At 42.7% G+C, this 17,500-nt stretch overlaps 1 protein-coding gene across 1 annotated transcript in view; it reads right to left on the bottom strand.

The window, feature by feature from the left end:
- Positions 1-14,900, bottom strand: part of lrig1 (leucine-rich repeats and immunoglobulin-like domains 1) — a 49,279-nt gene extending 34,379 nt beyond the window's left edge. Inside the window, exon 1 of the mRNA XM_066671468.1 lies at positions 13,877-14,900. Within this exon, the coding sequence (XP_066527565.1) occupies positions 13,877-14,079 (203 nt within the window). The 5' untranslated portion in view covers positions 14,080-14,900. The remainder of the gene's footprint in view (positions 1-13,876) is intronic.
- Positions 14,901-17,500: the final 2,600 nt, after the last annotated feature.

Below are 17,500 nucleotides of genomic sequence, written 5' to 3'. Positions count from 1 at the left end.
ATACAGCGAGACTGCCCAATAGACACAAGTGAAGTCAGAGTTTGCTTTGAGTGTAGAAGCTGTTATTTCATGTATTTTCATGTCTTGTTCACTACCTAGTGAGTAGGGAGCTATTAGAGGTTCAGCCACAGTGTTTGTGTGTGTGAAGATAATAGCCGAGGCTGATCTGCCCCCGAGGCAGCACTTTGACAAGGCGGCGCATTATAATCATACGCCTGCCATTGTGGGCCGAGGCGTTAAACTGCTGTTCCTGTTACAGAAACCAATTACTTAATCGCGCTAAAGCAAAGTGAAAAATCACAGGGCTTCCCTCGAATACTTCGCCGGGGGCCACGGATGCCGATGACAGAAAGAGAGGAAGGAAAAGGGGCAAAAAAAAAGAAGGGGGGAAAAAAGAGAGTCAGTCATGGTTAATCTGCGACACTGATCAGCGCGAATGTAGGACAAGCTGCTCGCTGCTAAAGCCGGCCTCGATGAAGGCCGAGTGGAGAAGGGCCTTCACTCAAAGAGCCTCTGTTCTGGAGCAACGAACAAACCAGCGGTGTCACATATCCTTCACAGACGCTGGCCTAAGAGAAGCTTAAGAAGCTGATTTAGTACAGGAGGCCCCCCTGCTTCACCTGTGAGGTTCGCGCAAATCTTTGTGGTGAGGTTTATTACTTTTATTTTAAACGTAGCTCTGGATTTTCAATTAAAACTCTCTGTACTATGTAAACAGCCAGCAGTAAGATCGTCGTAATTCATTTTTATAGTCTTGAACCGGATCCTGCTATTTGCATTGTAAGCTTGATTCTGCCTGTTCAATTCCCTGCATAAGAACATTGCCTTCGAAACGTATTTAGTCAACAGCAAGTCAGCCAAAATAAACTTGATCTGAAAACCTGATCCAGGAACAGAAGACTAGTCAATGACTGCAAGTCAAAAATAGAATTGTGGCTAGCAATCCTTAAGTGGTGATCTACAAATTAATGATTTGGGGCTTTGACCCAACAGTGAAGTATTTATATATATACAGAGTGTCGTCCATCTGTGGCTCTGCATACCTTCTTATCCTCACTTCACCCTGCTCTTCAATGATCAGGACCCCGACAGGACCATTGTTGAATTATTCTCAGCGCTGCAGTAACAATGAGCGTGTGTTATGCTCATTATGTCTTAATTATATCCTATGATATTATATAATATCAATATTCATATGAACAGTAGGGGCGGCACGGTGGTGCAGCAGGTAGGTGTCGCAGTCACACAGCTCCAGGGACCTGGAGGTTGTGGGTTCGATTCCCGCTCCAGGTGACTGTCTGTGAGGAGTGTGGTGTGTTCTCCCTGTGTCTGCGTGGGTTTCCTCCGGGTGACTGTCTGTGAGGAGTGTGGTGTGTTCTCTCTGTGTCTGCATGGGTTTCCTCTGGGTGACTGTCTGTGAGTCCAAAAACACATGTTGGTGGGTGGACTGGTGACTCAAAAGTGTCCTCAGGTGTGAGTGAATGTGTGTGTGTGTCTGTGTTGCCCTGTGAATACACCTACGGGGTGTATTTCTGCCTTGCGCCCAATGATTCCAGGTAGGCTCTGGACCCACCGCGACCCTGAACCGGATAAGCGCTTACAGATAATGAATGAATCAATGAATATGAACAGTATAAAACCCATGTGAATCCATAAAGTAATTATAAAGTGCCCTGTGAATAATGCATCTTGAAAACATGTTTAAAAATCATATAATTGTAATTGAAACATTTTATATTGCGATATATATCGGCACTGAATTATTGTCCTTTTTTTATTGATTTTATTGAATTATTGATTTAAGTACACCCCAAAATAGCCAGAGAATAAAGACAGGTTCTCAGAGTTACACCCAGAACAAGCCTCCTTCGCTGCTGCTTTCCGCCTCTAAGCCAGTATCTACCATCAGAGGCAGTTTACTGCTTAAAGGGCCAGGGCCTCCAGGTACCTCTCAGGGGCCGGCGAGGGGAAGGGAGGGAGTGTTTATATAACTTTGATTTGGTCCGCCCTGGTCACCCAGTCGTATTTCAGCCACTTTATCTTATCAGATAACGTTAACTTTCACACCTACTGCTTAACCCCAGGGCCATAACTCACGAGGCTGTCGCAACCGCCGTCGGCTGATCTCAGAGCAGCCAGGGCCTGACTGTGCCTGCATTTCACTCAGAGCTCCGTTTTATCAAGTGAACTTGCTTATCTAACCTGGGTGTGTATTAGTCTACATCCGCAACATCAATGATATCTCTGTCGGAAACATTTTGTCCACAGAGTGGGTCTGAATGGAAGGCAATGGTGGGAACCTGAATGAATGGTCACTAAGCTTGACCTCCAAACGTCTTCTAATGAACGTGAAGTCAAAATCTGTTTTGACGTTTGACCTCCTCCTAAGGCTGTCACGATAATTACATTATTGATTTATCGTACAATATATGGACATTACATCAATAATTTTTGCTGACCTTAAAATGGTTTCCTGGCATGTTTGTTTACAAAAGAATGAATGTCACCAACATATTTTAGCCACTCGCTCTGTTCTGTTCTCTTGTATTTGTATTATTTATTTAGAATATTTAAACATTGTTTAGATTCAAATCCCTGTGTCTGTATATTTTTAATAAAAAACTTTTGCTAAAAGTACACTCTTTAAATGGTTGAAATTGCATTGTTATGCTATTATCTTTATATCAGTGTCTATAACACTTTATAAAAGTGTCTAAACATGACAATCATGTTGTTATTTCTGGCACTATTTATTACAAACAAATAAAATGACTATTGTGACAGATCTGATTCAATTCAGTGGTAGAGGTTGAGGGAGGAGACAGTGCTGTTCCTCCACTCCCCCTCCAGTTTTTCTGCTGGTTGAGGTGATTGAACCAAGATTCCCAAAAGTCCAAAGCCCACTTTAGGCCACTACTGCCCCCTGTGTGCTCTGTTAATGTGAGATAAATAAGTGTAAAAATAATTACATTGGTAATAACCATACTAAATACACAAATACTGCACAAAATCAACTAGAATTAAATTAGATTAGTCTTGAGGTAACAAGCTGGACTCAGGTGAGTGAATGAATACGACAACTACACAAGGTTAAAGCCAGTGCAGCTGTACAGCAGTCATGAAAACATAGTGGTAAAGTTTATCAGTGAATATTTACTCAGTGAAAACAGCTCATTCTTTCTCTTCACCGATGGAGAACGCCAAGTCATAGGAAATGGATTCGCTCAACGACTGTAGAAGCGTGTGATCAAAGCTCTGCAGCTTATTGAACATGACTACCCGTCTAAACAGTAAAGTTTGAGACTTTGAAGCGATGGGGAGAGCTTTCAGAACCAATAGAACTGGCAATAAATGCATCGCAAGCTCCAAACACACTTTGTACTGAAGGTTCTATCAGACCCAGGTGAACCAGGGTTGAACAGATACAACAAAGACATTCTGCCTCTCACCTGCTGGCCTGAGAGTGATCAGGACCATGTCAACCTGCGCTAACATCCAAAAGTGTCTTGGCTAGGCCTAAGGTACAGTCTGAGGTGATGGAGTTAAAGGGATAGTTTGGCAAACCCGTTTAATCAATAATACTTTCTTTAGGATCAACTGCAGTTGATTAACGTCCGGCTCAGTTACCTCCCAAGCAAGTGTTGTTTGGGCCGGATTTGCGCCAAATGCCAGGAGCCGGGCTTGACTAGTGTTATGGGACGTGTTGCCTGGGCCAGACATGGTCCAAATATAGTCATCAGGTCCATATAAGGCGGGGCTGGGTCTGTGTAGAGGCGGCCAGTCTTACCCTGAGTAAAAGCCATCATTCCAGGCCAAATGTGGGCCATAAAAGAGAATCGCACACGTGCCACATTTGGACCCATTACTCTTCCTATCTGGGATAGTGCTCAGTGTCTGACGTTGCTTTAGTTTTGCACTTCAGCTGCCAGGCTGGTCCACCACCACTCTAACTGCTGAGCCCCTCTGGTCAGTTTACAGGCCACACTGCTGTCCAAAATAAGCAAGAGACTGATGCAGACTAATCTGGATGATGGCTACCTTATTTCTTCTCTTCCAGAAGACTGAGGACAAATGACCAATGACTTCCTACGTAAGGAAAAGAGAGACAGGGAGGAGGGGGGATGGGGTGTTTTCACTGCTCTCAGAGGTCAAGCTCATTTGGAAAATGACTAAAGAGGTAAAAAGACCCTGAGGAAAGACTAAAAGAAAGGAAAGAAAAAAAATGTCAGACAGAAAGACAAATGGACGGAACAAAAATGTGAGAAAATGAATAGAGGGCTGAAATAAAAGAGAGCAACAGCCAACAAAGTCAATTAAAAAGAAAAGAAAAAAAGACAAAAAACTAGTTTTAATCCAGAAACACAAGAGGAAAAAGAGAAAGGAAGACAAAGATTTAATGCAAACGCCACAAAAGATTATTGTTATTTTGATGTATTCTGACTTCTATAACGTACCCCCCTTAACCCCGCAGCAGCCTCATCATCAAACTGTTCCATCCTCTCCTCGTGTATAATGTCACAATCCTCAGAATAAAGAGGCGAAAAGAGGGAGAGAGAGCGAGAGAAAGAAAAAGACCTAGACAGTGAAGTCATTTTCCTCTCCTCCCTCAGGAGCAGCTGCGTGATTGATGCTGCGGTGGAGAGACGGCTCCTTATCAGGTTTATCTTTATCTTTGATGGGCCGAGTGTGAACTTCGCTCTTTGGAAGTGTGAAGTGATGTCAACGATGCTTCTTTATGATTGTGGCTGGGGCACAGAGGCTTCTTTAATGCGGCTCCTTTCAGGGAGCCATAAACTAGTCAAAGAATAACCCTACTGTCCCAGCCGGACGCTAGAGGATAGCCACCAGCCTCTCTCTCTCTCTCTCTCTCTCTCTCTCACCATCCCTCTTTCGCTCACTTTCCTGTCATAAAGAGCTTTTACAGCCCAGCAACAGCACTGATAGCGAATCCAAGCACTTTCTCCCACAGACCAAACATCGCTGATGCGAACGAGTCCCTGACAGATCCAGAACTGGACATGACCACATAACCCTACTGTCAGAAATGATTATAACGTACACTGTGGTGATTACAATGTACATAGTCACAGCTGGCCTGGTTTCATGAGGCCAGATTACGTTTACTTTGGGCCTGAATTACAGCAGCAGTGGGGCTCTCCCCTGTGAAAACCCAATGTATTACAATACGGAGAGCAATTCCGCATCCAGAAAGTGCTCATTACTGTACAACACACTTAGTGAAGCTCAGTCCAACATCACATCAGCATCATTTTTTTTCCTGCTGCAAAACGAGTCAAATCTCCAAAACATTTTCATTTGTTTTGTCATGCGCTGGAGATCTGTTATAAAGGCTGATGAAGTTAACACCAACTGGCGCTGAGTAAAATGTATACTGTCCAGCTGCCTGCAACCTCAAACTATCAGGATAATGTTAATTTACTCGTTCATTCATCCATTCATCTTCTATAAACAATTCATCCTCAGAAGGGTCTTAGTGAGTCCTGAGCCCATGTGGAATCACTGGCAGAAACACACACTGGACGCGACACTAGTCCGTCACAGGGCTTCAGACATTCACCCATTCACTCAAACAATCACCCGTTCACTTATATCTGTGGTTGATTTCACACACAGTCACTCACACACTCACACCTGTGGACAGTTTCACACACTCACCCAGTCACTCACACACTCACACCGGTGGAGAATGTCACACACTCACCCAGTCACTCACAAACTCACACCTGTGGACAGTTTCACACACTCACCCAGTCACTCACAGACTCAAACATGTGGACAGTTTCACATATTCACCCTGTCACTCACACATTCACCCAGTCACTCACACGTGTGAACGATGGACAAATCTGCACAACCAATCCATCTACCACATATATTCGAAACCCACGCAGACACAGGGAGAACACACCAAACCCCTCATATACAGTGACCCAAGGTGAGGCTCAACCCCAGGAGCTCTGTCTGCTCCACGGCGCCGCCCTGTCTGCAGTAATATATTTAGACACGTTTCAGGCTGAACTTCACTCATTATTTTCTCAGACAAACTACAAACCCGAAGATCCATTTTGAGACGGAAAATAATGAGTGACAGCACATGGAACATAGAGAAGTTTAATATCTCTATTTAAATGTGAAGTATTTAAGACGACGGGGAGACAACGTGGAGGACGTGTCCACAGCAGATGTTCTGGGAATAAAGGGTAAACAGCCTATGATAGATGCAGACTCCCTGTTTTCCCCCTCATTGGTTTATCTGAGGCTGTGTAAAGTCACATCTTGGACACATGTGCTGCACTGCTGAATAAACCAAGTCACACACACACACACACACACACACACACTCACAGAGCAATGGGCAGCAAAGGGTCTCTACTAGCCTTGGGCACAAAGTGAACCGGAGTCACACAGACGCCAGCCACAGAAACACACACACACAAATCAAGCTTGATTACATGAGTTTTTTTTTTTTTCATTCCTTTAAAGTTGGTAATCATTTTATTATTCGAAGGCAAAGAAAAACGTAAGGCTTTGGAGGATTTACAGATAATGAGCGCAGTTCCGTGGTGAGTGCTCATTAGAAGCCCTCCGCCTTCTCCCATGGTTCATTATGCACACAGAAAAACAGTGTCATTATTCAAGCCTATATTCTCAGTCTTATATTCTGAATTACACTCCAAACGTCAGATTTATGTCCTGGTTTCCAAACAGGGTAATAGTCCAGATGGATGCTCTTGCAAACTTAAAGCTAATCTGTTAATCTCCGAGCATTTATTATAAAATTCAGGCTTAAATTCTATCTTAAATGTAAGCGTCAAGCTTATATTCCACACATCAGGCTTGTGTTCTGGCTTATATGTTTAACTTTCGGCTTAGATTCTAGACGTCGGGCTTATACAACAGGATGCTGTTCCACAGGTGTGTGTTTGCAGAAGAACAGGGATTACACACTCATGCATACAGTCATTAGCCTGAGTTTAGGGGGCAGGCATTAGCGAGTATTCAGCCCATCCACAGTATGGTAGTTTGTTTACAGTGTAAGCATTCACACTGAGAACAGAAGTGTTGGAGCCAAGCTGGAGGAATAAAAACTAGCGGGGAAATATCACAAAGGTCAAAGAGCCGAACTTCACTTTCCTACAAACTGCCTTCAGACATTGCTCCAGCAAAGCTGTTGTTGGTGGTTTGGAGATATTTTGTTTCTTTCCAATAGTGACGACCCATAAATGATATTCAAAAAGTAAAATAAAAAAAAATAAACGAACCCCTTCTTTTCTGAGAAATGTCTAAATAAGCTTAGCATTTGTCCATAACTCCCTGTGAAAGCTGACAGGGTCGGCGCATGGTCAAAGCACTGAGCGGTGGTGATTTTCTTGCTCTCGAGACCTTGCTTGCTGGGGGTGTTCCACAAGGCTCAATCCTCTCCAACTCTCGTTTTTGTTCCAGCCCCCTTTTCTTTCACTCTTTTTTTCCCCCTCCTCCTAATGCCTTTTCCAGATCTCCAAACTCTTACCAGATGTACAGAATTCACAGATGATTCATCCATCAAGCTCACTTTGTAGACACTCTCTTAAAACAAAAGAATGGGGCAGGGAGGGGGGCTGAAAAAATTTTCTTTAAAGAAATGGGTTCTGAACGCTGCTTAGTTTCCGTCCTGATCCCTTGTTGTTGTTTGGCTTTAGTGAAAAGTGAAAAGTGCTAATTCTAACCAAAACACAAGTGTAATGCCTGGGGTTGATTAGTTTCTACTTCACACACTCATGGTGACTAATTTACATTCAAATTAGTCTCCAAACATGACTGATCAGACTTAACCTGCACCCTTTTAAAGCTTAGAAGCTGTGGTTTTCCGCGGTAAACAAAGCATACTATAAGTTCAGTGAAGTTCTACCAAAAGTGCATAATAATAAAGTGCATTATAATCTTTTATCTGAAGCCACATTTCTGTTGTAGGTGAAAGAGTGGATATTCTGCACACCTTTAAGTTACAGAGCACACCTGGATTAAACCGGTTTGTACATTTCTTTCCAGCACTAGGCATCGGGACAGTGAGCCACAGCTGTAATGCCAGAACCAGAACCATTTAGATTAATAAAAGACATAGATTATACATGGATTAAGCTGGAGCTATGGAAATTAACTACTGGTGCCTATAACCTCATCTTCTAGCTACTTACTACTTTCATAGTAGTTACTGAACAGTTTACAGTGGCTGTTATTAAATGATAAGACATGCAAATAATAACAGAATTATAAGTCTAGGGTTTAAAGTGGTTAAAAATACAGTTATTAGCATACCACAGCGCAAACCACAGCTTCATAAACAAATATTAGGCAAGCACATGCCACAGCCGTGACACATAAATGGCTGCTTGTTTTGTATATTAGCATGGTGTGAAAATACGGACTAGATATTTTAAGAAAAGCTGAGGACAGTCTATTTGAACTTCTGATGATTTCTCCCAGTGTCATATGCACTGCACTACATCTCTGCATTAATCTGGCACAGAGAACCGCTCAAACATCCACGGCTCAGCATGATGCTAGCCAATGTAGCCATTGGGTAACCGAGAACTTGCAGTTAGTGTTCTCCTCCAAGCGTGATGAGCTACCCACTAACAACGCTGTTAATTGGCTGTTTGAGACCCAAATAATGGAAAGATAAAATTATCTTTTAAATTGAAGAGAGAAAAAAAATAATAAAATGTTGGTTTTTTTTGCTGATTCCTGAAAAAAATGGTATGGAACTGGTACCAAGAGAGAGATAAGCGCTGGAATTATATAATGCCTTACATTCTGTGTCAATGAAAAAATTCTCACATCCATCAGCCCCGAATATAACCCTCCACCCCAGCCCTAACAGCAAGCAATGACGTAGTCCTTCACACTTTAATTAGGAATTCTGGAAAGCACGGAAGAGGACCCTAAACCACTGAGCCCCCCCACATTCCTACACACACACATACACACACACACAGATGCACAAACATACACACAGATGCAAAACCCCATTCCTGTGGGTGAGAAAATTCTGTTAGGTTGTTTACCAACACCTCTGAAAGGACGGACACACACACACACACACACACACACACCCAAATCACTGGCCTCTTAGCTCACAAAACCACACAGTGTGGCGCTGGGGGTCAGAGGTCAGGACCTGTAGGCTGCTTGGGAGTGAGGGGCGGAGGAGCCGAGACTAAAGCTCCATTCTTTGCGCCCTGCAGTGTGTATGAGTCACTCACAGCTCTATTAGCATAGTGTCCTTTCATCCGCTGGCCCTGGATGCCTGAGGACAGCAAAGCACTCCTTTCTTTCACCCTCTCACACACCTATCCACATCATCTAAAGGGGGAGTTTGAAGGAACAAATGGAAAGGGATTATGGAGGAGACAGACAAATTGGATGTTTTTTTCCCTCTGTGTCTCGACGACACTGAGCTACACAATGTCATCCACGTTAGCTAAAGCAATATTAATGTCTCTCACCGGTGGAGATCAAAAATAATAACAGACTGGTTTACGGGGCGCAACTAAGTGATGCATGCCTTCAATAATCATATAACAATAACAGTCCAAAGCCCATACACATGGACTCATTCCCACTCGCCTTCTGTTCACTTTCACGATACAACCCTTCTCCCTAAATGACCCGGCAGCCATCCTTGCTCTTTCCACACGTCTCACATCTTAATCAAGGTTTTAAGCTAAACTCCCAAACCCACCCCTCAAAACCCACCAACACCGGGCTGCTTTTCTGCACCACAGCCCACCACCACGGTCCATCGCGGTCCCCACTGGTCACTGGGGAGCCCTAAACCCCAGGCAGAACAGGAAAACTATTTAGACAACTGGAAGGTATTAAGGCGTGATTTTTCACACAGAGCATGTCCGTCGACCGTCCAGGTCTCTGACGGTTTTCTCTGCACGATTGATGGACGTCGGGTGAATGCCAAAATGACACCTACAGCCTTGTCGTTGTTTGAAAGTCAAAGAGTAAAAATGAGAAAATTAGGAGCTAACTTACACAAGGCAACCTCTTTTATGATAAGAAGCTAATATCCTATGAATATTATTAAACATTCATTAAAGGAACCCTAAGTTTGATTTGGTCCCCCTACAGGTGCAGAATGTAGTCCGCCGCTCTGGGCGTGTGTTCACAGCCACAAATGGGTTAAATGCAGAGGACACATTTCTTTGTGCATTGTACAATGACTAATAACTGCACGTTATTATTATTATTCACTCTTACAACACTGTCATGAAATCAAATTGGAGGTGGGGTGCTATCCTACCCTCCTCCAAAAATTACACAGTACATTTCCCGCAGGGCTGAGCTTGGAGTAGCAAAAACAGAGAGTCTATTCTCCCTTTTACAGCTCAGTGAAGCATCACAATGATTTTGAAGCTGTCATTTTAAAGTAAAAATACTACCTAATGTTCCTTTAAATACAAAAAATACAGGTTGTGTACTTCAGAGGAAAGGAATCAATTACGAAATCAAGGTCTACATCTTAAATACAAAACTGAATGACAAACAATGAAAGCCGAGATGATGCGTATCTATGATTAGACACCGTATCCCTCCTAAGCTCCAGCTCGAGGGAGTGATGCAATGTATGTTTGTGAGTTAATTGATTTAATGCCAAACCACTGAGGGAATCTAATGCCACATCGAACACACTTCAGACCATGGGTCCTTTCATTGCAAGTTCAACAGGGCCCACATGGATGAAGCGTTTAGAGAGGAGCTGATCTTGGGTGCACTGACTCCTTCCTATAGATCCATTCTTTATGAGAAGTTATAAACTCGTGTTTATGGCAATGCTCCATTATTTTGAATCCACACAGTTCATAATACTATAGACTCAACGGCATGGAGTAATTTCCTCCATTCCTCTTACACTCCGTGTACCAAAACGGCTCTTTCAGGTTTATATGATTCATATTCAGTCATGCCTGACGCACCCAATGAGCAAAACTGAGATTCTTAACCTGGACTAGCCCACTCATTGTGTAAGCAACAGGTTTACTTTTAATAACGAAGAATTAACAAGGTCTAATTCAAAAGCACCAAACATGTTCTTAATTACACCATAAGTACAGTACTCAGTGTTAATAATAACAACATAATTATCATAGAATAAGCAATAATAGCGATATATTAACTCTAAATCCTCCTCCTATTCATTTCTATTGTGGAAACCATCCCAACAATTTACTCACTCTCCCGCTACACTCTCCTATCATTCATCTAAACCTTAATCGTGACATTTATACGAAATAGACCAACATATTTCAACCTAATCTCCATCTGCTGCATCTGTAGCACACGGCCAATTACCACAGACCACGCTTTCAACACAATTCCCAGATTCCTCCCAGAATTCCCAGAAAAGAACTGAAAAGCCGCTGACACAAACCATGCAAAATACAAGTCAATGGGCAGTTGCTTAAGCATCTGAATTCCAGCTAAACTGACCAACACACAGGTATTTGGTGCAAGAGGCAAAAACGTTTATAAAGTAAAGGCTCATATAAAATTAACAGCTTTGCAACATTAGCTATGATTGGTTTCCAGCTGTACTCTCTGTAATAAGTAGGCTACTACACAAACAGCCTTCTGTGTTTGACATGCAGTCATTTAATGGAGTGAAAGAAACTAAGGTATGTTCCAAGAAGAACAGAAGGGCAACTTCACTACGCTCCCAGCCATGACCTTCCTATTCACTTCAAGGAAACAAAAAAGACACATAGGCCTACTTCCATTCCCAAACGTCTACCTTTCAAACTCCAATAAGATTCAGCGAGATATGACCCACTACAGGTCGCAGATTAAAATTCAGACACAATGCCCCTGGTGATAGCGATATGAAAAACATACAAGTATGAGATAACGCTCCACTTCAATTAATGTCGCTTCCTTCTTGAAACTGGTTTATGATAACCATCGACTAATCCCTCCGCTTTGACAAAAAACACTGAACCTTCTTTTTGTGCCGTATCTGCCGACAAAAGAGGGCCATCTTCAGCGGTGTCGAAACCAGCCGTCGAGGTGTTTGGCAGATAATACCAAGCCGTAAAACCATTGCCTTTGAAAACAATCCGACTGCGGCTGTTAAAACCTCAGCTGCTGGAAAAGAAACACAAAAGCCGATAAGAGAGAGAGTGAATTGGTCTAGACTGCAGAAACAGGCGACTGTAAAATAATACACTCGCGACGAAATTTAGGTGGAGAGACGGTCATAAAATTTTCCATAAAACATAAACAATGAAAGGAGACGTATTTAAGTTTTAGTATTTTTCTGCTCAAACTGGACCAGCTTCAAAAAATCATTTTGAGGTTGAGGTTACCTTCATGAGGAAAAAAAAAAGAACTATTTTCAGGCTAATCTCTGCGGCCTCAGACAGGCTGCCTGTCAACCAAGTGTGAAATTGCTACCTTCAAGAGAACCCTCAAATCCCACCACTTTTCCTCTCTTTATTTACTCATCTAAGTCAGATACGCTCAAGCTCCTCTGGAGGAATCTCTTTAGAAACAGTAGTTTATTTCTTACTTAAAGCAGGCCTTCCAAAACAAGCCATTGTCTAAAGGGTCATAGTTGTTATTTTGTTAGTACTTAAAGTCCTGTGAAAAAGCAAAGATGGTTCATGATGACTTTGAAATGGCATATGAACAACACTAAAATGGGTCTCGAGGGCTTTTAAAGTACCTTAAAAAATTGTTCAACCAATTATATAATATTTGTAACATATACACGATAGAGATAGACACTGTGCACTTGTATACTTGTAAAAACTGATCAATAAACCCTTATATATATATATATATATATATATATATATATATATATATATATATATTCATCTAAAAACTGAGAATGTATGAATGTATGTGTTTATAGAGATGTGATTGTGATTATGAGATTATAATAATTAGTACTGATCAAACATATTTAAGGCACTTTGCCTTCCACCACTGTTTACGTATTAGGAAAAACTCCTCTCAACACTAATACCAATTCAGTCCATGGCTTTGATACTGAAATAAAAACCGGGACCTAATAATAGTTGGCAAAACCCGTGACAATAGTCACAACATGCTTCATGGGGAGGGAGGGAAAGGAAAAAGTTTCAGCCAAACCACAGCCAAACTTTTAATCTCCTGACCCAGTGGCACATCAAGAGATGACCCTTTCCATAATTAACTCCATTATTTCCAAACTCAAACGCTAATATGAGGGAATAAACCCTTGCTGTGATTGGTCTATCATGACTCACGACTTTTTGAATTTTAAACTATTTTATGAAGGTAACCAAATGATGTTGTATCGATTCGTGTTCCTCTTTGAGAACCTAAGGCCAAACGAAATTCAAAAAATAGAAGATATAGGCCTAGACCTTCACTGATGCATAACAATACTTTTAAATTATGCTTAGAGAGAGAGAGAAAGAGAGAGGTTTAAAATATTAATACAGAAAACAGTGACAATTAAAAAGTAACACTGATAGGAGAATAAAAATGTGTCTTAGAGATGGCTAGACAAATATAGAGAAAGTGACAGCGGCAAAAAGACAGAAAGAGACAATAAAAGAGCAACAGAATGTGACAGAAGGTGCCAAGGATGAAAGGAGTTGAAAAGTGGAAGGTGATAGTGTTGTGAAGAAAAAGAGGGAAAGAGGGTGACAGTAAAGGAGAGAAAGAACGACAGACATGTGTGAGTGATAGAGAAGTGTATAGACAAACAGGGAAAAAGAGGATGAGAGAGAGAGAGAAACAGAATATATGTGTGTGTGTCTGAGAGAGAAAGCCGTATCTGTTTTGGCGTGTTGTCTATCACAGAGAGTGAGACTCTTACAGCTCCACGGTGTGCTCCGGTAGATCCGCGGGGATTTGGGTCAGTTTCAGCCCGCTGCAGTCCGTCCTACCCCCGGTACAAGTACAGTTAAGAGCACAGGGCTCTTCCGAAGCCAGTCCGTGGGTAAAGAACAACTCCAGACCCAAAAAGAAGCAGAAAAAACAGCTAAAAACCGAGCCGGTCTGACCCGGGGGCGCCGCCATTTTGTTACAGCAGCGAGTGTGGAAATCAAAGATTTTTTTCCAAACTTTGAGTCCGTCGAGTGTGTTTGTCTTTAACAGTCAGATAAACTTAGTGCTGTTTACCCCACATTATGTCCTGTGAGTGCACAAAAACATGACTAAATCCTCCTGGGCCACTTTTGGGAGACGCATAAGTCCTGAATTGACAGCGCAAGTGCACAAAGTTTCGTGATAGTTTCTTCTGAGGCGTTTTGACCTTTCAGTATGAGCCTAAACAAGACAACACCAATTTGTAGGTAAGGTTTACTTTATTAAGGCCAAAATAAATTCATATTTAATGATAATTTGGCCTTAACACGTTATAAAACAAGCCAAAAACAACGGCTTTTCCTTCAGCCGCGGAGTGCGTTAACGTTAATCCACGTCCAAAGAGAAAAATCAGCCGTTAAAACCGTTTAACGTTAAACAGAACAGTCACTGATGCGTTGGAAACCTTCGCTTCTACGCTCCACAAATTACGAACACAATCCGAAAGATGACAAACAATTGCTGGAGCTCCACGTAAACTTTCCCCAGCAGAAGGACACGAAAACGTCCTCGCAGATGTAACTTAAGCGAAGTCTCTGCTTTAAACTCTGCGCGGCCGTTGCGCTGCTTTCTGAGCCCTGCTCCGTGTCGCTGAAGCTCAACGGCGACTCCAAACTTTCCCCGCGCTCAAACAGCCGGCGAAATCTCCTTCATCAGACGCTCAGATTATCAAGATCCGATCGTTTAACAGTCCTCTTCCACTCCTCCTCTCCTCCCTCTCTCTCTCTCTCTCCTGTGGATCTCTCTTTCCCTTTTTTCTCCCCCATCTGTCTATACTTTCTCCTTTTTTCAGATCCCACTCTCGCCCCACGTTGGAGCGCTGGAGGCTTGAGGTCCCGCCCCCTTCCAGTTCCCATTCGCTCGCTCAACGAGAGATGGAAATCTCATTGGCTCCCTGTGAGTTCGTGTTGCTGTCAATCAAAACTCATTAGTCCTCCGCCCAATCGAGACTCCGCCCACATCGGCTCTCAGGGTGTGAAACCGCGGCGCCTCCCACTTAGCGCCGAACAGCAGCGCAGAGCCAATGAACGCCACGCTACAGTGAACGAAACTCAAGTAAAAACAAAACTTTATCATGAGTGGGATTCGCATATCAGATTAAAATGTAGCAGACTTAAACTATTTTAAAAGTGACTAGTTTACGTAGTTTGTGTGGTTCCCATGTGGTGCAAGGGTCACCAGGAGATCACTGGTTGTTCCCAGGTGATGCCTCAGCCATCTAAAGCCAGGAATCCAAGAAATTGACCTTGTTCCTCGGTGGGATGGCCTCCTCCAGCCAGTGTGGGTGTCTGTTAGTCTGTTAGCTGGTGTAGCAGATCTGGGCAGCTGGAGTTCTCCAATGTGTTGTACTGTCCAGTTGTGGTCAGTTTGTGGCAGTTTAAGAAGAAGCTATGGCATTTTTTATGTGTTTGCCTTCACCCTCCCATTTTAAAGTGTGTGTGTGAAAGAGAGAGAGAGAGAGATTAGGAGTCATAGTTAATTGGGCAGAATTAGGGGTGAAAGTTTGTTAAAAACATAATATACTTCAATAAAAATAAAAGCTGTCACTAAATTTACACAATCAAATCGGACGCAAAAGGAATCAGTAAATAAATATTAATAACTGAAGGAAGATTTCTTTCTTTAAAGATGTAAAAAATACTGTAATCTGAAAATATTCAGAAAAATACAAAACCGTGGTAAAATTACTTAAGTATTTAAAAAACAAACCCTGATCTGTCAACGTCTCATTAACCTAGAGGAACAGAAAGGGTTAAATCACGTGTGGTGTGTTCTCTCTGTGTCTGCGTGGGTTTCCTCCGGGTGACTGTCTGTGAGGTGTGTGGTGTGTTCTCCCTGTGTCTGCGAGAGTTTCCTCTGGGTGACTGTCTGTGAGGAGTGTGGTGTGTTCTCCCTGTGTCTGCGTGGGTTTCCTCCAGGTGACTGTCTGTGAGGAGTGTGGTGTGTTCTCCCTGTGTCTGCGAGAGTTTCCTCTGGGTGACTGTCTGTGAGGAGTGTGGTGTGTTCTCCCTGTGTCTGCGTGGGTTTCCTCCGGGTGACTGTCTGTGAGGAGTGTGGTGTGTTCTCCCTGTGTCTGCGTGGGTTTCCTCCTGGTGACTGTCTGTGAGGAGTGTGGTGTGTTCTCGCTGTGTCCGCGTGGGTGCTCTGGTTTCCTCCCATGGTCCAAGGACACACATCGGTAGGTGTGAATGTGTCACTTGTGAAGGACTGGCGGGCCCTTCAGGGTGTATTCCCGCCTTGCACACAATGACTCCGGGTAGGCTCCAGACCCACCACGACCCTGAACTGGATAAGACGGTTATAAATTCAAAGGAGCTCTGGCATTTAGTTGAAGGTAAATGATTCATGAGAGTAGCAAGCTACAAGAAAACAAACCAATCTTAAATAAATATATTAAAACAGAAGATAGTAAAATGTAAATATTCAGCTGAATATATGAAGCAGTGTATGTTCATATAAACCTGTTTTTTAATGTGGATTTCAATGAAGACATTAATAAATAAAAGTCCTCTGTGTTTGAAGGGCCTTGAATTAGTGCAGAAAAAAGCATTTACAGGAAAGCAGTAAAGGATTTGGTGGAAAACCATCAGCGAGTGGAATGTGCGGCCGCGTGTTTTACCCTCTTTAACCCAAAAGGCATTCAGTTCAGGCATTCTCTCCTTCTATTTCCAGAGTTCTGCTGACATGCCTTCTCCTAAGATTTATCTGTTCTTGGGCCAGCTGTAAATAATTTGCTTTACAAATAACTTGTGAGTGACGTGGGGGTCAAAGCTGTAGTGTAAGATTAGGATCAATCGAGACGGGTGCCCTGTAAAATCCTGGAGGTCAGTGGTTGACTGGGTGTAGGGTGGACACTGGAGATACCGTAAATGCAGAGTGGACTCACTCAGTGGTCCTCAGTGGTCTTCAGTTTCCTGGTTAGTTAAAGTGCTGGATTAATCTGTGACTAGACTAAGACTACACTGCAAAAATCAGAGCAAATATAATGGGGACAATGATACACAGGGGAATTGGAGAAGCTTGAACTTATATGTGGCATAATTAAAGGTGCCATAAAGGCTTTCTTTGCAGTGGTGCCATAGAATATTATCATATACACTTGCTTGACTAATTAAGGGGAAATACGCAAGTCTACTCTGAGCCATGGCACTCCCCTGTGGTTTCTAGAAGGTAACTGGCAGAGCTGGCAGGTCATAAGTGAAGTGTAATTGAGCAAGGCACTTAACCCCCAACTGCTCCCCAGGCACTGTGCTCACTGCCCCCTTGTGTTCACTAGATGTGTGTGTAAATGTGTGTTTCACTGCATGGATTGGGTTAAATGCTGAGAACAAATTTCTGTGTGTGCAAGAACATT

The sequence above is a fragment of the Hoplias malabaricus genome, chromosome 5, assembly GCF_029633855.1.
Source record: "Hoplias malabaricus isolate fHopMal1 chromosome 5, fHopMal1.hap1, whole genome shotgun sequence".
Taxonomy (NCBI): domain Eukaryota; kingdom Metazoa; phylum Chordata; class Actinopteri; order Characiformes; family Erythrinidae; genus Hoplias; species Hoplias malabaricus.
Note: the sequence above shows the minus strand (reverse complement) of the source record. Positions and strands in the feature narration are given on the sequence as shown.